This window comes from Giraffa tippelskirchi, chromosome 5 (genome assembly GCF_054371585.1).
Source record: "Giraffa tippelskirchi isolate mGirTip1 chromosome 5, T2T-mGirTip1v1.2.pri, whole genome shotgun sequence".
Lineage (NCBI taxonomy): Eukaryota > Metazoa > Chordata > Mammalia > Artiodactyla > Giraffidae > Giraffa > Giraffa tippelskirchi.
This window is the reverse complement of record NC_137279.1, coordinates 5,522,804-5,545,294: the sequence shown is the minus strand read 5'-3', so window position 1 is coordinate 5,545,294 and position 22,491 is coordinate 5,522,804. Positions and strand designations below refer to the sequence as shown.

The window sequence follows — 22,491 nt, the reverse complement described above, 5'->3', positions numbered from 1 at the left end:
GGGTAAGGCTTTGACCTGAGAGGTGCTGAGTCTTGGGCAGCTGAACATGGAAATAGCCTGGGATCTGGGATTCAAAACTCTTCTAAGTCCTGCCTCATCTACTCCAGGCAGCCCTGAGACCTTAGTAAACTACTCTGTCTCTCCAACCTTCACTGGCCTAATGGAAACCACGATTCTTACCACATGGGTTTCGGGGCAGAATTCAGTAAGATGAAAACAAGGAGCCCGTAACGTGCCTTGGGAACATCAGGAAAGATTGTTCCATCTTTGAAATCAAATGCATTACACTCACCCAGGTCCCCAGGGAAGAAAGTTCTCAAAAATAACTGAAAGTGAGGCTACGAAAGGAGCCTGGGAAGGTGAATGGTTGCCAGGGGTCCCTGCCAAGGCCAGTAGTCACCCTAGAAAACCACCCCCATCGTCTCCTCAGGCGTGGGGCAGGCAGGAGGCGGCAGGCGCATTCCGCACCTCGGCTACACGCAGCCCTGGTTTCCAGCCGTGCCAGGCTCATTACTGCTCTCGAGGTTTCAGAGTTTGTTAACATCATTAAAGCCTCCATCCCGGGCAGGGAGCAGCAGGCACAATCATTACAGATGTCTGAGAGAGATGAATTTGGCTAAATGGGCCCAGTGCAGAGTCCCGGGCACGGGCAGAATTAGCGGGCACGGTAATGACTCACCATATGCTTGTGCCACGCCATCTATCACTCAGCAATTAGGTTAATGTTGGTTAAAGGGTCGTGCTTAGTCCTGCAATCAGCACCCCACAGGTCTGTGAAGGGCCGGATGACTCCATCACAGGACGTTTCCTGGGTGATGAGATGCAGGTTGAAGCTGCAGCTCAGCCCTTCCTGAAACAGGGGCTCTGTATGAGACAGACTCAGCTTAGGATGAGAGACCGGCCCCCGGTCTCTCTCATCCGCTGTACCTATGAGCTCAGCCATGACTTGATGGATGTTAGATTGCATGTGCTCCCCACCCCAAGGATGCATGCTCATGAGGAGAAAAGCCCCACCCATGCCAGTCTGTGGGAGGTGGTGCAGGGTGGGGTGGGGGCACTGGGCTGGGTGCCAGGAGCTCAGCTATTGATGAGCTCTGTGACTTTGGGTAAGTCCCTTTGCTCCATGGTCCTCAAATGTCTCACCTGGAAAGTGGGTATGTAGAAACACATCTCTGCAATCACTTTTACAGTCCCTAGGATGTCAGAAACAATAACCTCTAGGCCTCATGGGATCTACAACTCCCATCATTAGAAAGCGTTATCAGTGGCACTAATGTGAATCCAGAAGCCCACTATGTACCAGGAGGAATCAAGCCTTCGAATGTGGAAGCTAACTGGTAAAGGGTTATGTCTAATTTCTCATTTTATAAGGAGAAACTTTAAACCTCCCCAGCTCTTGTCTCCTGGTAATACACAGGTAGACTGAAGCTATCAGGGATGCTGGGAGGAGATAGGGAGACAGGGAGGTAGGAGGCCCCCAAAAGTCTAACCACAGGAACTTTGCTGACCTGTAAGGCCTGAAGGAGGAGGTGGTGCCCACACCACTGCCTGTGGTTATCTCCTGCCAGGGAGGGAGTGGGTGCAGCGGGTTAAGTCTCAAAGCCTTAGGAACCCAGCCAGGTCTTCCCTACCTCCCCATCCTCCACCTCCACCAGCAACCTCAGCTCCATCCCAGGACAGCCACCATGTCCACTCTGTCCCTTCCACAAAACACACAGAGGGCATTCCGCTGACTTCAGGGCAATAGAGTGCAGGAGCATCAAAGGCATGAGCTTTGGAGTCAGGCTGAACCTGGATTTGAATCACGGCTCTGCCACTTCCCAGCTCGGTGGCCATAGATGAGTCACTTAGCACCTCCGAGCCTTGGTTTCCTTGTCTGTAAAAATAGAGACAGTGAGACCCACCCTATAGGATGTCTGAGGCTGACATGAGATCCTGTCTGGTACAGTGCCTGCCACATGCAGCTCAGTAAGCTGTAGCTCTTGTTACTATTGAGAGACTCCACTTTGGCTTGAGCCTCATCCTCAGTATAACCCTCTGCACTCCCTACAACTGCCCTCGAGCTCAGGGATCAAATGCCAGTAACAGTAACAGATCCACTCAGTCAAGGGGGCCTCTCCATCCTTCACTGCAAGCACTGGGTCCCAGGAATGAAAAGGAAAAGAAGAGTGATGGGTCATCAGAGTTCTCTACAACATGGTCTGAGTCCTTAACACTCTCACCCAGTTCTTAGACTTACCAGACAGACCCTTCTGCAGCCCATTGCTGGCCCTGTCAACTCAAGAGAGGGAAGGATGAAGTAGCAGCCCCCTCGACCAGCAGGGAGAGGACTCAGCTACAGGCCCTCCTGCAGACCAGTCCCTGGGCCCCTCGTCACGCTCTTCCAGGAGGGACACTCAGAGCCAGCTGCAGGCACTCAGCCTTGGACCCTGAGGCAGCTCCCTCTCCCCTCCGCCCCCCTTCTCACAGGCGCTTGACACGCAAAGCTCACCTTTTGGGCCATGAACCCTGAGGAAGAATATGTTCTAGAAAAGACAGTGTGCCAAGAGGCCCCAGCCCTATTGTTCACCCCCTACAGGGACAGCAGAACAGGCCATCCTAGGCCTTCTCCTCTCCTAGACAGGTCCCAGGAGGAACAAAGATGCCCATGACCTTCATGTGTTTTCACGTTTCCTCTTTCCCAGACTTCAAGCCCACCATGATTTCCTCCTGCTTTTTCTTCTCGAGGGTGGTTCCAGCACAGTGACCAAGGTGGGGTGAGTGAGGGACAAGAAAGTGCTGATGAGAAAGGAAAGAGACTCGCCTGCTCCCTCCTCGTCTTGGCCCTCCCCTCCCCCCCACTTCCAGCAGAGAGCAGAGATAATCCGCTGATGCTGCTGGAGAGTGCAGGGCAGCAGGACAGGATGGCAGGGACCCCAGACAGGAGCAGGCACTGGGGCCCAGGAAACCTGATAGGAGGGTTGTTACTCCAAGCAGGAAGCAGCATGGAAATAACCCCATGCGGTACCTTAAATGAAGCTTCTCAAATGCTCTGCTAATGAGGTTTAAGGAGACAGTTACGTGTAAAATACTAATTGATCATCACTATCATCTTTACTGTGGGTGCATAATTAATTTATTTATTCTTGGCGAAAAGGAGGGGAGAACAGCCTTTGACGTGCACCCGGTACTGTCTTGTCGAACTTAATATGCTAAACGCAATAAGACAGTTATTGCATGTTAAGTAAATATTCACCAGGAGTGAAAGTACTTATTTGGGATTAACTGTTATGAAGGAGATGGAGATCGGTGGCATGCCGTGTGCACGAGCGCGCCGTGTATTTGTTTAATGCAAGTTTTATTACATCGAAATGAAATCTCTGTTTAGTTACCTTCCTTCCTAGAGAAGCTGTTGAGATAAGCATCGCTCGGTTAAACACGGATCTTCCCCACCGTGCCTGGATAATGCTGAGGATTACTGGAGAGGGGTCTGTTTTGCTGGCTTCCCATTAAGCCAGCCTACCAAGGGCACCAGACTGCTCTGAACTCTTAAATGGCATTGGGGGGAGGGTTTCTCTTTACGGAGCCTGGTGGGGCCCTTTCCCACCCACCGGGCCTTAGGATTCCGGGCAAGAGGTCCCCCCCAAAATCTAATTTCTTCCCTTCCTCCCATATGCTCCAGCTGCTGCCCACTCCTAGAGGTGGCTGTGGCTAAGGCAACCGGCCTGTAAATGTGCTTGTTGTGACTTATCTCAGGTACCAGGGAAGCCCCCACGAGGGGGCATTGATTTTGCACAGCAGCAGAGGGAGTGCCCCGCCCCCTCTTCCCTCCAGCTCTCCTGTTGACGTGAGACACGACTTCCAACCCCGGGGCTGGTTCGCCGCATAGCCCACCAGCTTCCTGCGTTCAGCCCTTGATTAAGTGCGAGTCCAGTGTCGACTGCCATCCTAATGAACTCATCCACCTGCCACCCCGTTGCCTGCTGACGCTGGTCGCCGCTGGTCGCCGCTGCTCTCACCCAGCCGGGAGCTCCGGTTGGGGGAACTCACCGTCTGGCTGGATTATCTGTTCCTTCCCTGCAGACCACAGGGAGAGAAACAAACCACACGTGAATGAGCTTGCCCAGCCTGTCGTCAGTCCTTCTTCTCGGGAGTGTTGAAGTGTTGGCCTGTCACTTCCCCTGCCCTGCCAACTGCCCTGCCCCTCGGTCTCTCTGCAGGGCATCAGGTTTATCCCACAAATATTGGGACAAGACTCAGTGCTAAGCCCTGCAGTAGGCACTGGGGCCTGCAGGCTTGTTCATAGAAATAGGCAGCGTAGCGTTTTGAACGGACCCAGGTCTTTAGAGATGCGCTCACCCACCCTCTCCCTGTATGCATGGGAGACTAAAGCCCAGAGAGGGACAGTCCTTGACCTGAGGTCACAACAGCCACACGGTTGAGCAAGCTGTCTTGGTCCAGCCCTGGTGTGAGACTGTGTTGAGTTATTCACTGTGACTGTGGTGGGGTGAGCAAACAGGGGCAGGAAGGCCAGCGGTCCCCAAGTCTCTGATGGGAAGGTTTGCTCTCTCCTCAGGATCGTCTGTGAGATGGGCCATGCCCTCGTGGGAACCACCTCTGGGCCTGTGCGCCTGTGCATTGGCGAGTGTCAGCCAGAGTTCATGACCAAGTCCCACCAACAGTACACCTTTGTGGTGAGTACTGGGCTGTGCTGCTGCTGAGTCGCTCAGTTGTGTCCGACTCTTCGCGACCCTCTGGGCTGTAGCCCATCAGGCTCCTCTGCCCGTGGGATTCTCCAGGCACGAATACTCGAGTGGGTTGCCAGGCCCTGCTCCAGGGGATCTTCCCAACCCAGGGATCGAACCCACATCTCTTCTGTCTCCTGCATTGGCAGGTAGGTGGGTTCTTTACCACTAGCGCCACCTGGGCAGTTGCTGGGCTACAGGCTCCCAGAAAGGGCACATTTCTGCTTCAGACTTCTCCCAGGAAAGTCCCACCCTCCCCTTCCCAAGCCAGTGCCTCCAGGGTTCTTGCAGGCCGAGTAGGAGACCAGAAAAAGGAAGGCCTGTCTTTCCCGGGTGAGTTGAGTTCATGACCAACAGTGTTTCGGACACTTGGGAGTCCCAGGGAGCCACAGGTCAGGGTTCTGAATAAGCAACATGAGACCTTTCTTAGAAAGTAGATCCTTAATGCAGGGTGGGGAGGGGCTACCCTTTGTCCCGCCAACCTGATATCTTTGTCTAATTCCAGCCTAATGAGGGCAGATAGCCTGAGGGACCTAATTAAAAGGGTCTATATTTATCCACATGCTTTTTTTCTGCCAGGGAGATGTAAGAGGGAGTTTAGAGGCGCCATTTGAAATCCTGCAGGGACATGTGTCTGTGTGTGCGACCACGGAGAGGGATATAAGAGTGAGCTGCTCTGTGTATTGGTGTGTTGCATGCACGTACACACATACACAGCCCTGAAAACACTTCTTCACACCCAGGCAACAGGTGGAATCACAAAGGCTTTCTTTACTCCTACTGAAAAACCCTCTTCTGGGGCCCAGAATTCCCTTTTCTGACACCTAACCAACATTTCTTTATCAAGTTCTTCCTTAAAAAGTTAACACCCTGCAGAGGGGGTCAAACCAGCCTTGCTCAGAGTATTGAAAAATTATTAGATCACAAAATTCTCTTCTGTCTAAAGCATTTTACTGCTTATTTTAGGGTTTCCAGTCTCTGCTTTGTTATCTCAGCATCTCCACCTTTTCCTTATACCAGTCTTCTCTTGGATTGGAGGGTACCACGGGCCTCCCAGCTGGTGCTAGTGGTAAAGAACTGGCCTGCCAATGCAGAAGACAGAGAGATGTGGGTTCAATGCCTGGGTCGGGAAGATCCCCTGAAAAATGAAATGGCAACCCCCTCCAGTATTCTTGCCTGGAGAATCCCATGGACAGAGGAGCCTGGTGGGCTACAGTCCATGGGGTTGTAAAGAGTCAGACATGACTGAAGTGACTTAGCACGCACGCACGCATACACACATGCATGGCCTATATCTGCAGCCCACCTCCACTATCTAAGAGGGTCTTGTGTGAGAAGGAAACTCAGAAAGACCAGATGGAGAGAGAGTGGTAGAGTGACGAGCAGCGAGGGCTTCAGAGATCACGTCGCCCTCCTCTCTTAACAGAATAGCAAGCAAGACTGATTGCCAGCCCAGACTGGTGCAAAAACTTGCTCCAGGAGTGAGTAGAACTTGCTTGCATTGTGTCGCTAGTGAGTGGCTAATGCAGACTAGAGTTCATATTGAGTGGTTGCTCAGTTCAACGCACTTTCCACTCCACTCTGCTGCCCACTAGGCAGAAACAATTTCTTTCTGATGCATTCTAGGCCAATGACATTTCTTTTAGGCTTCAGGGTGATTGTTACAATTTAATGAGCTTAGCAGAACATCCCAACCAACGATGGGCCATCCTCCTGGTGAAGGTCAGGGAAGCCAACATTACTGACGAGTGCCTGCACCAGGCGCCCTGCTGTGCCCCTCTCGGGCTGAGGGAGGGCTGGAAGGACTGTGAGCCTGGACCATTAACGGAGACTCTTGGTGGCCCAGTCCAGGCAGGGATGCTTTATTCAGCCCTATCGATTTTGTGCCAAAAAAAATCAGTACAAGCTCCAGATAGAGAAGCATTCTCAATTGTTCTCAATTTGTAAACTAATTGATAGATTAGTCAGTGTCATCTCTGCCTTCCCATCAGTGTTATGAGCAGAAGACTCCCCAGGGAGTTAATTACTTGCAAAGCGTGGCCTTTCTGCCTTCCCTGGATATGCTCGGAGCCTCTTCTTAGAAAGGGTCTCAGCTCCAGGGTAGGCAGAGTGTGTTTGGAGTTCCCCTTGTGTCTTTAAGTCTAGCCTGGGTTTCTCCCTTTGGGCAAAGCCTGAGCTGTGATCATGTGTCTGCTTCCTCCCAAAGAACCCTTCCGTGCTGTCACTCAGCCCCATCCGAGGGCCTGAGTCTGGAGGCACCATGGTGACCATCACGGGCCACTATCTCGGCTCTGGAAGCAGTGTGGCCGTGTATCTGGGCAACCAGACCTGCGAGTTCTACGGGTGAGAGGGGCTTGGAGGGGCACTCAGAGACTACGTGTGAGGGCTGTGCACACGGGTTCCCGTGCGTGTTCTGTGTTTACATATATGCCTGCCCCACCATCTCCATGTTATGCATCACATCCTAGCCCCAAACCCTGTTCTAGTCGCTGTGAGAAATGCCTGCCAGTAGTCGGTTTGTATCGTATCATAAGGGCTAAAAAGTCCTACAAACACTTGGAAGTGAGGACCGTGAGACCCGCTCCTGAGGAGGGTTCCCAGGAGCACTCCGTCACCGTCAGGATCGAGCGTTCATTAGGTCCCCGCTGTGGTGACTCCAGAAGCATGGCCTCTGTTCCCGCAGCACTCACAGACGCCTCCTCAGGGTGTTTCACGGGTGTAAAAATTGAAACCTACTATTTGGCAGGTGTTCCAATGAGACTCTGGGGATGTAGAGAATCCAGGGAGAATTCTGAAAGGATCCCTAGATGGGAACCCAACTTGCTCAATAACCCTCCTGCTTGGACTATACACTGCCTGGGGCCCAGGACTGCGTGTTCTCTGGGTTTACTTATCTGCAGAGTAAGATACTCCATGTATCAACTGACCGACCAGACTCCAAGCGCTGGCTAAATAGTCATGTTTTAGAAAAATCCAGAAAGACAGGAGTTCCCCCAAAGCCCAAGGAGCCCTGCCCCGCCTCCTCGAACCCCCTTCTCCAGTGGGCTGCCTCCCTAACCCTAACTCGGATAGAAAGAGACGCTGATACACAGTGCTAAGGGACGTTCTAGCCTGGAGTAGAACAGGACTGAGGAACACACCCTTGGACTCGGGGAAAACCCCTTCTCAGGCCAGAGGCCGCTCCACTTGCCCCGGCTCCTAACCCTCCTTCGGTCTGCCTGCAGGCGGTCCATGAACGAGATCGTGTGTGTCTCACCCCCGTCGTCCAACGGGCTGGGGCCCGTCCCCGTCTCCGTGAGTGTCGACCGAGCCCGAGTGGATAACAACCTGCAGTTCGAGTACATAGACGACCCCCGGGTGCAGCGCATTGAACCCGAGTGGAGCATCGCCAGGTGAGGCGGGGGAGGCGCCCAGCCGCCGCGCCCGAGCCCCTTCCACCCCAGCGCGGCCCCCCGAGTCCTCGGGGAGCGTGGGGGCGGCTGGAGAGGGTCTCCTCCCTCACCCGGCCTCTGCTTGTTCCCAGTGGCCACACACCCCTGACCATCACGGGCTTCAACCTGGATGTCATTCAGGAGCCGAGGATCCGCGTCAAGTTTAACGGCAAAGAATCTGTCAACGTGAGTAACGGCGCGTCCACCTGGCCCTCAGGAAACGCGGCTGTGGGTGTGTCTGGCAAGGTGATGGGGTCTGTGTTAGCACTGGGACCTTCAACTTCCAGAGCAGAGTCCGCGATCATGGCCCCAAACGCCAGGGCCTTGCAGTGGTTTTATAATTACAATATAACCGTTTCTCGTCAGAAGGTCACGGCTCTGTGGGCTACAAGGGCATGTGGCTCCTTATCCCAGCATGGCTTCTGAGCCTCGGATATGATGCCAAAGGGCTCCTGTTTTCTGCCATGTTCCCTTCAAGGTCTGATAAGAGGAGTATGAGAGGGTGAAGACATTCTGGCTGCAGATTTAGATGTTTTCGAATTGGAAATAGGATGCTGCCATCTACTAGCTGTACACCCATGATAAAGTCGTTTAACCTCTCTGGTCCTCCCTTCCCTGGCTAGAAATGCCGATGATAAGACTCTCCTCGTGGATTTGTAACTTGCAACGAGGCTGGCACTTGATAAACGTTAGTCACTGCATGCAGATAATTCCATCCTGGTTGCTAAGATGATCAAGCTGAACATTTCACTTCACTCTCCTGGGCAGAGCCATGTAATTTAATTTTGTTTTCCCCACTGTGGATTTTTGTGATGTTAAAAAAGTTCTCTACCGTAAGAGCAGAATGTCTGCTATGTTGTTATAATTTTTTTAGTTTGTTCTACTGCCTCCATCTTTCTCTTTTTAGTCAATATTCTCTGAAACATTATTGTATTCATAATTATAGTCCAGGAGATGCTATTATGGCCATCATTTTTCACATGAGTTACTATTATTACTGCTTTGACCTTCTGGAGATTGACGAGGCTGAGGTGGAGATGGAGAAAGTGGTGTTGGATCGACCCTCTTTTTCCTGACGCATTCCCAGCATGCTTGAGGCTTCCCTGGGAAACACAGAAATACACAAAATGACAGACTGCCAGAAGGCTAGATCTGGAAAGGTCTCAGAGATCATCTGGTCCAAACTTCTCCTTGTGCAGCTCAGAAAATAGGGCCAGAAGGGAGTAATGACTTGCCCCCAGACAGGAAGGTGGCAGGTGGTAGGGCCAAGCTCAGTCCCAAACATCTGACTCTTCGTAACTAGTCTATGTGAGATGCTGGTGGGCTTGACGTTCCATCATGCCAGAGATGGAACACCAGTGTGTCCCCTCCAGCGCCCATCATGGTAACAGCTCCGTGGGCTAGGTGAGCACGTGACTCTCCCAGTGGAGAGCTTGATACCTGAGCAAAAGAGACTGTGTCCCCCTCCACTTCCAGACTGAGGTCACAGCCTACCTCCACCTGTTTGCTGTCTCTAGGAACTGGCTAGCCTGGAGAGGCGGCACAGTCCCTCCAGGGTCCGCAAGACCCCAGAGGTCAAAGCATCAGAATACAGAAAATAAAAGACACAGTTCGTCTAGTACAGAGGGAATGTTGTAGGATGAGTACATGACTGAGAAGGTCAACTTTCAAGGCTGCATGGTTAGTCCCCAGGAAGCTATTTGAAGGCAAGACGGAGCTGGGAAGGGCCCCCCCACAGCTGGCATCCTTCTGAGAATGCTTGGGTCTTGGCTGCCCTCCCCAGGACGCGCTGGCAGGAATCTCCCCAGCAGTTCCCCTCACCCACCCCCCAGGACCTCAGTGCTTCAAGGAGTTAAGAAGCAGCCCCTCCCTCTGGAGAGTCGGGGGCCCTGAGTGCCAGCAGTGACCTGCCTGGCGTCTGCGGGCTACAGCCTAGAGGAAGGGCCTGGGGGTGCCTGTCTCCAGCAGGCTGGGCCCGGGATGGAAAGCTTGTCCCCTCTGCCCAGTGCGTTCCCCTTCAGGGGTGCTGGGAGAGAACCGTGTGTCCCCTCGGCCCTGCCTGGAGCCCACCTCACCCTCAGGCCCCGGCGCTACCCGCCGCCTCTGGGTTTGGAAGCAGCCCCGGGGGAAGGGCCAGAGCGCAGGCTGCCAAACCCAAAGGAATGTTTGGCAGGCAAAGTGCCGATGCAGCGCCGTGCAGGGAGCAAACACAGGCTGTTTGTCTGGGGGTGATTTGCTCATTCTCAGGGGAGCCTCATCCAGGGGCACCGGAGCGAGCAGAGAGGAGACGGAACGGGCAGGGCAGCGGCACTCAGGCTGGGGGTCTGTCCCGTGGAGCCCAGGCTGGGACCCCCCCAGCTCAGCTGCGCCTGTTTGACAGCACCTCTGTTTCCCTCCTGCCAAGATGGCCCCAGCTGGCATGAAAGGGACAGTGGGTTCATAAGGGGCTGCCGAGGGGACCTGAGAAAGGCGAGATGGGTACTGCTCCCCGAGGACACCACGGAGCCCTCCTGAGCTGTTTGGTTCGAACTCTTCAATCCCCCTGGAAAGGGAGGGTTAAGGCTTGGAGCGCTGACATCATCCCCACGCAAGTGTCCGCTTTTTCTGCAGTCTCACACACCGTCTTGTTTTCCGAACATGAAGCCCGGGTGTGTGTATGTTGGCCGGACACACAACATGTGTGGAGCTGCCAGGACAGCGCGTACTTGAGCAGGGTTCCCACACATGCCCCTGGCGGTTGCTGGGACACCATGCCTCCCGCAGCCCCAGCAGCTGCAGAGGGCGCGACGGGAGGAGCGGGCAGGGGTCCAGACCGTGCATGGGCCCCGGGGCAGGGTCTTCAGTCAAGCTGCTGCCTGGACAGCCCCCAGACCAGCCAGCAGAGGAGGTCCAGCCCGGCGATCCGTTAGCTGGAGACCAGGGCCCACCCAGGAGGAAAGGACATTATGAACTCAGGGGCGATACCACGGTCACACCTCCGTGGACGGTGAAGGGGCCCTCGAAGAAGAGAGAGACCTTGACTAGGACATTTAAGGAGGTGAAGGGTCTTTTTCATCCATCACTACGTTCAGTAAACATTAACTGAACACCTACTATGTACTCATCTCACACAGCTTCCCGCCTCCCATCATATACACACATACACACATACATACACACACACACACACACACACACACACATATACACACACACACGCAGGACACGGCTTCTGTTGTTATCTTTCCCTCAGACGTTCATGCTCCCTTATTCCCAGGCCTATGCTACTGTTTTTCTCTGCCTGGAACTTGATCCTTTACCACCACCCCCCGCCTGTCTGGGCAAGTCCCACACATTCTCCAGGTTAAATTTCATTCATTTTTTCCAAAGGAAAGCTCCCGTGAGTCACCCTCACCCTGCCTCAAGCCATGCACACACACACACACACACACACGCACCCCTGGAGTGCCACGACGCCCCATCCGGGCATTTCTCACTCCATCCGTGCCTTTAGCAGTGCCGTGGCTGCTCCTGTGCCCCAGGCCCTCTGTTGGGACCGCACTGTGATGCTGGTTGGATCCTTGTCTCTGCCCTGGACTGGGGCTGTTTCACTACCTGGGCACAGCGCCTGGCACAATGTAGGTGCTCGCTCAGTGTGGGCGAATGAAGAAATGAAGTTAAAATACACCCCTCCTCCTACACACACAAACACACAAACAAAACCAACGACAACAAAAAATACAATTTCACAGCTCTTTTTCTGAAGCAAGTAGCTCGCTGGAGACGGGCCAAACAAAGCAGAGGGTGGGACAACGGCAGTGTGACCCCGCAGTGTCACCAGCTGGGTGTTGGAACACTGTGCTCTGGGCCCCTTAGGTGTGCAAAGTTGTGAACACCACCACCCTGACCTGCCTGGCACCCTCACTGACCACGGACTATCGGCCCGGCCTGGACACTGTGGAGCGGCCAGATGAGTTTGGATTTGTCTTTAACAACGTCCAGTCCTTGCTAATTTACAACGACACCAAGTTCATCTACTACCCCAACCCGACCTTTGAACTGCTCAGCCCTACTGGAGTCTTGGACCAGAAGCCAGGATCCCCCATCATTCTGAAGGTAGGAGCACGAGGTGGACAGACCACCCCTCTCCTGTCCCGGACTCGCCTCCCTTCAATGCACACAGGCTTGCATCACTGTCAGCGCCCTGTGAAGGGAGCTCAGGAATAGATACAGACCCATGGAGTGATATACCTTGAGCTTGGGACTCTCAAAGAACCCTGGAGAGTATTTCTGTGTTCTTGTGGATGTTGGGACCAAAAAGTCTTGCAGTGCGTTGGAAACAACCATGTCCTGTATTGACCTCATCTGTGGCCGAGGTCACGGTCCCCGGGTGCCATCTGCCCAGGGATGTGTTACTCCACCACTTTCATTTCTCGCCCCTGCAGCCTCCCCTGGAACGTTTCCCTGGTTTGCTGTTTGCCCTCTCCTTCCTCTCTCTTTACCACTCTCTCCTTGCCTTTCATTCTCTCCTCCCTTTCTCTTTTCCTCTCTAAATTGTGGCCATTGGGCGTCCTCTCCAGTGGACTCACTCTTGGGTTTTTGCACTGCTGCCCTCACCCTCTCTCTTTAATCTCTTCTTAAACAGGCAATTAACTTCTGTGTGCATGTGTCAGTTATTCCTAATAAGATTGCTGTTATCTGCAGGGCAAAAATCTTTGCCCCCCTGCCTCTGGAGGTGCCAAACTCAACTACACGGTGCTGGTTGGAGAGACCCCGTGTGCTGTCACCGTGTCCGAGACGCAGCTCCTCTGTGAGCCTCCCAACCTCACGGGGCAGCACAAGGTCATGGTGAGTGAACCCGCTTCTTACTCTTCCTTCCCTCCTCCCCTTGCATGTATGATCTATCGTAGCAAAAGGGTTTTGGACCTCTTCCACATCTCCTCATCTCAAGGTTCTATATTAAAATGGATAGGAGCAGAGAGCACAGGAAAAGAAAGGCAGGCGATCAGCAGGAAGTGGTTTGGTATTCAGACCACACTGTGTGGTTGTGGCTTCTCCCTTCTGAAACAAGAAGGACTGGACGGCCCGACAGCGTCCGTGTGCGTGTGTCACGTGCAGGTCCACGTGGGCGGGATGGTGTTCTCGCCCGGCTCCGTGAGTGTCATCTCAGACAGCTTGCTGACGCTGCCCGCTATCGTGAGCATCGCGGCGGGAGGCAGCCTCCTGCTCATCATCGTCATCATCGTGCTCATCGCCTACAAGCGCAAGTCTCGCGAGAACGACCTCACTCTCAAGCGGCTCCAGATGCAGATGGACAACCTGGAGTCCCGTGTGGCCCTGGAGTGTAAGGAAGGTAAGCGGGGCCGTTCCTTCACTTCCGGAACCGCTTTGCTCACCAGCCTTATTACCTCCCTTCTCTGAGACAGCTCTCATCTTTACTGCCATCTCTTCCACCCCAAGCCGTCAAGCTCCATTTTGACCTCTGTTTTCCTTTGAACTTCCTTTGCTCTCAGGGCCAGAGAAGTCCTGCTGAAATGCGTGCAGTGAATCCCCAGGTCTGATCACACTATTCTGCCCCACTGTGCCCTGACTCATCCCACAATCTGGCCGCCTTCCTCTCTTTCCTGGAGCAAGGGGTGGCGCTCAGTCTCCCCACGGCCACAGCTTCCTGGGCACCGTGGCCTCCGACTCTAGATCCCCACGTGGGGATGGCTCCTTCCGCTTGGCCGGCCTTGGAGCAGCAGAAAGGGCAGGAGAGCACGTCCCCCGCCTCCTGCCCCGTCCCCTCCCCCAGGGCGTTGTCACCCGTGCTGCAGGCTGAGCCTCTGAAGGCCACCTGCAGGGCATCTCAGACTGTGATGGTGGAGGCTGTGCTTCCTCCATCTCCCCAGAAACGCCACTGCCAGGTGACTAGTATACCTGGTGCCCCCTCGGGCTGAGGACCCGGCAGACTTTCTGGGTAAACATCTCAATTAGGAATCAAAACACTTCTCCTTTTACTGCAAACTTCAAGATCGGAACAAGCCCCCTGTGGGATGAAAGTGAGGAGATGGGCTGGGAAAGTGGACCCTGGCTCCTCCCTCTGCCGGGGGTGGGGCAGAGAGAGGAGGGGGTACGCTTGCCATCAAGAGGAAGCCCCTGTTGGCCAAGGGCCTGGCAGGCAGGGCACCCTAAGGCTGGGTTGGGTGGCATTCTCAGGGGTGTGTGTGTGTGTGTGTGTGTGTGTGTGTGTGTGTGTGTGTGAAAATATATATAGCATACAATTTACCATTTAACTTTTTAATCCCTATACCCCAGTGCTCTCCCCTCCAGTTCAGAGGCATTGCGTGCATGTGTGTGTGCAAGCAAGTGTGCATGCTCAGTCACTTCAAGTGTGTCTAACTCTTTGAGACCCCGTGGAATGCAGCCCACCAGGCTCCTCTGTTCATGGGATTCTCCAGGCAAAAATACTGGAGGGGGTTGTGATTTCCTCCTCCAGGGGATCTTCCCAACCCAGGGGTGGAACACACATCTTTTATGTCTCCTGCATTGGCAGGCGAGTTCTTTACCACTAGTACCACCTAGGGAACTCCTCAGAGGTATTAAGTATGTTCAAAATATTGTGCGACCATACCCACCATCCATCTCCAGACCGCCCTCATTTTCCCCAGCTGAAACTCTGTACTCATGAAACAATCATTCCTCACCCTCCTCTCCCTTTGGCCCTCCTACTTTCTGTCTCCAGGACTCTGACTACTCTAGGAACCGCACATAAATGGCATCATACAGAATTTGTCCTTTTGTCTAGTTTATTTCACTTGGCATCATGTGTTCAAGGTTCATCCATATTGGAGCACATGACAGAATTTCATTCCTTTTCAGGGTTGAATAATTGTTCGTTAGGTGTATAAACCACATTTTGTCTACCAGGTTGTCTGTCAATGGACATATGGGTTGTTCCCACCTTTGGTGTCATGAATGATGCTGCTATGAACGTGAGTGTACAAGTATGTATTCAAGTCCCTGCTTTCAGCTCTTGTGGGCATATATGTCGGAGAGGAATTGCTGGGTCATAGGGTAGTACTATGTTTAATTTTTTGAGGAATCATCAAATTGCTTTCCAGAGCAGCGGTGCCAGTTTACTTTCCCTCCAACAAGATACGAAGGTTTGAGTTTTTCCACGTCCTTGTCAACACTTGTTATTTTCCATTATTTACATTAGTCATGCTAATGGGTGGAGCTTCCCTGGTGACACTAGTCTTAAAGAACCTGGCTACCAACGCAGGAGACGTAAGAGATGCAGTTTCAATCCCTGGGTTGGGAAGATCCCTTGGAGAAGGGCACAGCAACCCACTCCAGTCTTCATGCCTGGGAAATCCTATGAACAGCAGGGTCTGGCGGGCTACAATCCATAGGGTCACAAAGAGTCAGACACAACTGAAGTGACTTTGCACGCATGCATGCTAATGGGTATGAAGTGGTATCTCCTAGTGGTTTTGATTTTCATTTTCCCCCAAGGTCTTTGCATCTTGATTTTTTCTTTTGCTGGGAAAAGGGGAGCAAAGCTGCCTATTCTGGTCTTTGTTTGATCCGCTCAACCAGTCTCTCACCTATCTCTAGCATCTGTATCACCTGTATGACCCAAGTCATGCGTGCTTCCTTTGTTTTAACAGCACGTGTAATACATAGAAAGAAAATTCAAAATTATAGATAAGCATAGAGGAAGAAGTGGGCTTCCCTGGTGGCTCAGCAGTAAAGAATCCACCTGCAATGCAGGAGATGCAGGTTCAGTTTCCGGGTTGAGAAGATTCCCCTGGAGAAGAGGATGGCTATCCACTCAAGTATTCTTGACTGGGAAAACCTATGGACAGAGGAGCCTGGTGGCCTATAGTCCGTGGGGTTGCAAAAGAGTCAGACATGACTTTGCAACTAAAGACATACACACATAAAGGAGGAAATAGTACAGAAATCACCCGTATTTCCACCACCTAAGAAAGGCAGTCTGGAGCTATCTCACTCCCTCTGGGGGTGCACTCATGTAACCCCACACACGTACCATCTCTGCACCCCAGCCCTTCCCTCTTCCTTCACAAACATCTCTGCCTCTCCCCTCCCCTGTCTGGGCTCCCCTCCTGAGTCTCCCTGTCTCCCCTGTACCTTCCCAGCTTTTGCTGAGCTCCAGACAGACATCAACGAGCTGACCAGTGACCTGGACCGCTCAGGAATCCCCTACCTGGACTATCGGACCTATGCTATGCGAGTCCTGTTCCCGGGCATCGAGGACCATCCCGTCCTGCGTGAGCTGGAGGTAACACCTGCCTCCCTCACCCAGCTGCCCACTGGGGACCCGGGGCCTGGGTTTCCTAGGAAACACCTAGCAGCTGAGGAGGGTCAGGAGTGAAGAGGAGAAACCGCCTGTAGAAGCATCCGCACCACGGGGACATTTCCGAACAGGAAAATCATAGCCAAGGGGGCACCCAGGTTCTTTGGGATGATCCCAGGGGAAGGCTGACTGTCGTTCTTTAATTAATAACTGAATTAATTGAGATTTGGCCTCACTTCCAAATGGATTTGAGGTGGCTTAAGGAAAGACCTATGATTCTGTGAGGTTTGCTCGTTCATTTCTCAGTTTGTTTTGCAAAAGATAGTACATCAGGGCAGAGATCGAGGGGAAGGGACTAAACCCAGCTAGTCTGATGGGGTAGCTCCTGTTGTGTTGGATCCTTGGCACAATCAGATGTATAGCATCCTCTCTGGAGACCAACCCTCTCCACCCACCGGGAGGTCAGAGCAGACCGCAGACCTCAGAGACCAGCCATTCCTACCTCCCCAGGGTGGGGTGGCTATCGGTGTCATGGAGAGGGTCCTAGAGCTGGTGTTGTCATCAGCTGAGACCCCACCCCACCCCCGAGGAGAGCAGGAAGCCGGTCCTCTGAGGCCACACCTGCCATCCCCCCCCCCCGCCCCCCAGGTGCAGGGCAATGGGCAGCAGCACGTGGAGAAGGCCCTGAAGCTCTTCGCGCAGCTCATCAACAACAAGGTGTTCCTGCTGACCTTCATCCGCACCCTGGAGCTGCAGCGTAGCTTCTCCATGCGGGACCGTGGCAACGTGGCCTCGCTCATCATGACGGGCCTGCAGGGCCGCCTGGAGTACGCCACCGATGTGCTCAAGCAGCTGCTGTCCGACCTCATCGACAAGAACCTGGAGAACAAGAACCACCCCAAGCTGCTGCTCCGGAGGTCAGACCTGCTCCCCGGGGCTAGGGAGGCAGCCGGCGTTGGAACAGGGTCGTGGTGGGGGCGGCGCCCCTCCCCGGGAAAGCCTGTGTCCCTGCAGCCCCCAGTGCAGTCTCCCCTTCCCTTCCCCAGGCGGCCGGGCCGGGTCCGCAGGTGCTGGGTGTCCAGTGCATCCCAGCTTGAGTACCGGCACGGCCACTGGTGTGTCATGAGACCTGGGGCCAGTGATGCGGTGTCTCTGCTGTTCAGCTCCCTCATGAACAAAATGACACTCATCTCCAAGTCTCTCTCCCTCCCCCTGTATCTCGAGTGTCACTGTCCAACGCCGTAGCACATGTGGCCATTAGTTAAAATGAGATAAAATGTGAGACTCAGTCACTCCGTTGCACTAGCCACATCCCCAGGGCTCGGTCCCCACAAGTGGCCACCACGTTGGAAACGCAGGCAGAGGCTGTTCCCATCACTGGAGGAGTTCTCCCTTCAGCACCCAGCTAAGGATTTGGTGCGGCCTGTGCCTTCAATGCCCAGCTTCCAGGATCTGAATCACCAGCACCTACCACCAGCCCCTCCCCAGCTGCCATTTTCCTGGTGGGGAAGAGGGTCAGAGACCTTGACGTCCATCCCCCGAGCCCACCATCTCTGGAGGCCCCAGGGATCCAGAACAGCTTTGGAAGCACCTCCACGTCACCACCTCCTCCATAGCCTTCTCCTAGCAAGGTCTCAGGCTTCTAGACCCCACGTTGGGTGAGGGGGGAGGAAGAGTAGCTTTGTATTATGAATACAGAGCCCCCATTCTGCCAATCTGAGCATTAGAAACTCTCATTAAGAACTGTTGTATTTAAATTAGAGCTAATCGCAGGCACAATGCAGGGAGAGGGTGCTGGGAGGAGCCTGGGGAGAAAACTACAATTTCTTCTGCCTTTGTCACTCTCTCCCAGGCCCGGGGTTTCTGAGCCGCCCTGGCAAATGCCTGGGATTTACTGCAACCAGAGGGTATAATTTGCACCAAGTGCAGAGAGTTAAAGTCCTCCTCCAGCGTCCTCATCACTGAGGGTCTGTCAGAGCCGCTTTGTTCCTTCCCAGGTCCCCAGAGCTGCGGCCTGGGATGGGGGTGGGGGGTGGGGGGTGGCAAAGCAAAGGGGCAAGGCTTGCAGAAGCAGATCCCCCATTAGCTAAACGCTTATGCACACGGCTCTCTATGTGAGGGGCCGGATCCAGACCCCCTGTGTCAGTGGTGGTGACAGCTTCCCAGGGTAGGCACTCTTCTTAGCGGTTTTTGTACGTTGACTCATTCAACCTTGACAGCAGCCCTGTGGGGCACACGATGACGCCGGTGGTGGTGGTTATCATTATTAACTGTGGTGGTTATTATTATGATTAATTCCCCATTTAGAAGTGGGGAAACTGAATCCAGAGAAAGGGGAACGACTTACTCAAGATCGCACAGCCAGTCCACGGCAGAGTCGAGATTTGAACTCGACAGTCTGATTCTGAGTGTTTGGAGGGGCAGGTGTCAGGGGCCTTCTAGACATGCATAGAAAGTATTCAGACCAGGCAGGAAACCTCAGAGGGACAGAGAAACTGCATTTATCCCCCTGAGGCCAGAAGAGGGCTGGAGGATGGTGTCCTTGGCACCTGCGTCTGGAGACCCAGAGCGCCACTCCATTTTCCCAGGAAATTGAGCCTCAGAAAGCAGAAGCTTCTGGCCCAAGGGCTCACGTCTTGCTACCGGGGTGAAGTCGGGACAGGACGCAGCATCCTGGCTCCCAGCCCTGGGTTCTCTTGGGCCATAGTCCACCCAAAGAGCCAGGCACCCTCTTGGCAAGCCCTCCATGAAGGACTGCCGCTCATCCCTTCTGCCTCCCCAGGACAGAGTCTGTGGCGGAGAAGATGCTGACCAATTGGTTTGCCTTCCTCCTGCACAAGTTCCTGAAGGTGAGGATGGAAGCCGGGCAGGGACTGGGAGGTGAGAGCGGGATGGGGGAGCTGCCCTCTGAGCCTGGCCACCAGGGCTGCACAGATGCCCGCCTGTCCCCCCATTGGGAGCAGGAACCTACCTGGCCAGGTGCCCCCAAACCGCACGGGCCTAGGAGCAGGGTCAGGAGAGGGAGGGGGGGGGAGGCAGGTTGGGGCCCCGCCACCCATGCCTGCCTGTGCCCGCCGCAGGAGAGCAGGGGCGGGGCGGGGGCGGGGGTGGGGAGGCTGGGGCCCCACCACCCACACCCGCCCGTGCCCGCAGGAGTGTGCCGGGGAGCCGCTGTTCATGCTCTACTGCGCCATCAAGCAGCAGATGGAGAAGGGCCCCATCGACGCCATCACGGGCGAGGCTCGCTACTCGCTGAGCGAGGACAAGCTCATCCGGCAGCAGATCGACTACAAGACCCTGGTGAGGACGCGGGGAGCCCCGGGGGACAGCGCGGACCTCCTGCTTCTGAGCCCTGCCCCAGCCTCTGGCCGCAAAGCCAGCCTGAGGGTCAACAGCGAGGCTGGGAGACCCGCCTGGGGCCCAGTCCATGCCCAGGGTCCCAAGGGTGGGCACGCCAGCCTGGGCTCCTCTTCCCCCATCTCATTGAGTGGACCCAAAGAGCTCAGATTGCCTCAGTTTACGCTAGGTCGCCCAGCATCAGGCATAGGGAAGTTGGCATTACGGGGAAGAAGTCTGCTGATTTCTAATGTAGAGACTTCAGGGAGGCGGGAGGTCAGCTCACCTGCAGCCACCCCTAAACCCTTAGGACACCTGGACCCGGGATGGCATCCTCCCCTAAGCCATCTGGGGCTGCAGGGTGGAGTCCTGGTTCTTTGAGAAGTAGAGGAGTGGGCAGAGGACTCAGGTTGCCATCGGCAGATGGCTGGAGGGTGGGGAAACTGAGAGGCAGACAGATGCTCGTTTCTCCCATGAGGAGGAGGAGCCTGGGCAAGAGAAGGTTCCGGGGCTGCACTCCCCACCCTCGAATGACGTCTTCGCCTCACATCTCCCTGCCCACCCCAATCACCACCTGCAGATTCTGAACTGCGTCAACCCTGACAACGAGAACAGCCCAGAGATCCCAGTGAAGGTGTTAAACTGTGACACCATCACGCAGGTCAAGGAGAAGATCCTCGATGCCGTCTACAAGAACGTGCCCTACTCCCAGAGGCCCAGGGCTGTGGACATGGACTTGGGTAGGAGCCCTGGCCTTGGCGGTGCCGGGGCAGCCTCCTGAGGGCACTGGGGCTGGGGGGCGGGCTGGGAAGACGGGACGCCCTGCCCAGTGGATGGCCCCTCCTGGGGGCTTGACTGGGTGCCCCCTCCCAGGTGGGGGGCCGGGTGAAACACTTCTCCCAGGGCACTGCCTGCTCAGACGCAGCTGCCTCTCAGGAGGCTCCTCCCAGCCTTGCCCCTATGGACCCCTGGACGTCTTAAGTGCTGTCATTGTCCCCGCTTGCGGGAGCCAGGGTTCCCAGGCCCCTAGAGAATGCCCGACGGGGCAGTCCTGGCCCCCGCCCCTCACACTGCTCCCCCACCCCTCCTCCCAGAGTGGCGACAAGGCCGGATCGCCAGGGTCGTGCTACAGGACGAGGACATCACGACCAAGATCGAGGGCGACTGGAAGAGGCTGAACACACTCATGCATTATCAGGTGAGGGGGCTTTGCGCCAGGGACCCGGGTCCTCCCAAAATGCCCCCTCCCTCTAAAGTTTGCGCTAAGGCCCTCAAGCCCTAAAAGAGTTTTCCTGACCCCCTATCTCGGAGAAAGCAATGGCAACCCACTCCAGTACTCTTGCCTGGAAAATCCCATGGACGGAGGAGCCTGGTAGGCAGCAGTCCATGGAGTCGCTAAGAGTCGGACACGACTGAGTGTCCTTGCTTTCACTTTTCCCTTTCATGCACTGGAGAAGGAAATGGCAACCCACTCCAGTGTTCTTGCCTGGAGAACCCCAGGGACGGCGGAACCTGGTGGGCTGCCGTCTGTGGGGTCGCACAGAGTCGGACACGACTGAAGCGACTTAGCAACAGCAGCCGTCGCCCCTATCTACCAGGGAATCCCTGGTAGCTTAGCTGGTAAAGAATCCACCTGCCATGTGGGGGACCCTGGTTCAATTCCTGGGTCGGGAAGATCCCTTGGAGAAGGGATGGGCTACCCACTCTAGTATTCTTGGGCTTCCCTGGTGGCTCAGCTGGTAAAGAATCAACCCTCTATGCAGGAGATCTGGGTTCAATCCCTGGGTCAGAAAGATCTCCCAGAGAAAGGAACAGCTACTGTCTCCCGTATTCTTGCCTGGAGAATCCCATGGAGTATAGGAGCCCCTACAGCCCATGGGGTCACAAAAAGTCGGACACGACTGAATGACTAAACACAGCCCAGCACATCTCCCCTGTCTAACTCCTCCCTGGGGCCAGAGCAGTGATTCTCAGCCCCGGCTGCTGATGAGAATTACTGGGGGGTGTAAAAACGCAAGTGTCCAGACTCATCCGGAGAAACTGATTTAACTGGCCTGGGGTCCAGTGGGATCGTCCCATCCTATACAGAGTGTAGCTCTTCTCATGCAGAAAAATCACATCTTTCAAGGACAGATTCAGAGGCGTCTGCCGCTTTCTCTGACTTCTGACTAATGCGGCTTTCCTTCCGCTTCGCGCCTGCAACGAAGCAGGGAATTGAGTCTTAGTTTCTGCCGCTTACCAGCTGGTGTCCTTGGGGAAGCTGCTTAAGCTCTCGCTCTCCTCATCTGTAAAATGGAGTTAATGGTGATCCCTGCCACATGAAGTCGAGAAGAATAGACTGAATATAGTAGGTAGAGTGTTAAGCGCGCCGGCAGACACGCTAAAAGAACAGTCAAAAAAGAAAAATCCCAGCAAAAGAACAAAAGATCCAAGAGGTATCAACTCGCACTCTGCTTGCTTCGCAGGGTAACCGCTCACAGCTGGGGTCTCTGTAAGATTAAGCCCAGGTAGGCTGATTGGGATTCGAAAAAAATGCCAAAATAGAAGCTGGACATGAGAGTCAGCAAGGGAAATTCAAACAACCAGAGGAAGCGCCTCGGGCTGCAGGACCCTGTGGGACTACTTGATTAATAACATCACCCTCTGTCCCTGCCTCACACGGGGATGGTGTGCAGGGGCTGGCATGCTGGGCTCTCACACACTGAGGTGCCAAGGGCCA

The 22,491-nt window shown here is 54.6% G+C and overlaps 1 protein-coding gene across 3 annotated transcripts in view; it reads left to right on the top strand.

Annotated features, from left to right (window-relative positions):
• Nucleotides 1-22,491, top strand: part of PLXNA2 (plexin A2) — a 228,006-nt gene that overhangs the window by 193,026 nt on the left and 12,489 nt on the right. For 2 of the 3 annotated variants that reach the window (XR_014055223.1, XM_081495369.1), the window contains exons 14-26: nt 4,556-4,673; nt 6,931-7,067; nt 7,949-8,116; nt 8,248-8,341; nt 12,011-12,250; nt 12,839-12,982; nt 13,253-13,487; nt 16,279-16,421; nt 17,085-17,353; nt 19,219-19,285; nt 19,590-19,736; nt 20,353-20,512; nt 20,867-20,970. Coding sequence is in view for 2 of the 3 variants with exons in the window: in XM_081495369.1 (XP_081351495.1) it covers nt 4,556-4,673; nt 6,931-7,067; nt 7,949-8,116; nt 8,248-8,341; nt 12,011-12,250; nt 12,839-12,982; nt 13,253-13,487; nt 16,279-16,421; nt 17,085-17,353; nt 19,219-19,285; nt 19,590-19,736; nt 20,353-20,512; nt 20,867-20,970 (2,026 nt within the window). In the remaining variant the exon portion in view is untranslated. Of the gene's footprint in view, nt 1-3,813; nt 3,913-4,555; nt 4,674-6,930; nt 7,068-7,948; nt 8,117-8,247; nt 8,342-12,010; nt 12,251-12,838; nt 12,983-13,252; nt 13,488-16,278; nt 16,422-17,084; nt 17,354-19,218; nt 19,286-19,589; nt 19,737-20,352; nt 20,513-20,866; nt 20,971-22,491 lie in introns of those variants that run through there. The other variant, XM_081495370.1, reaches the window with a different exon arrangement.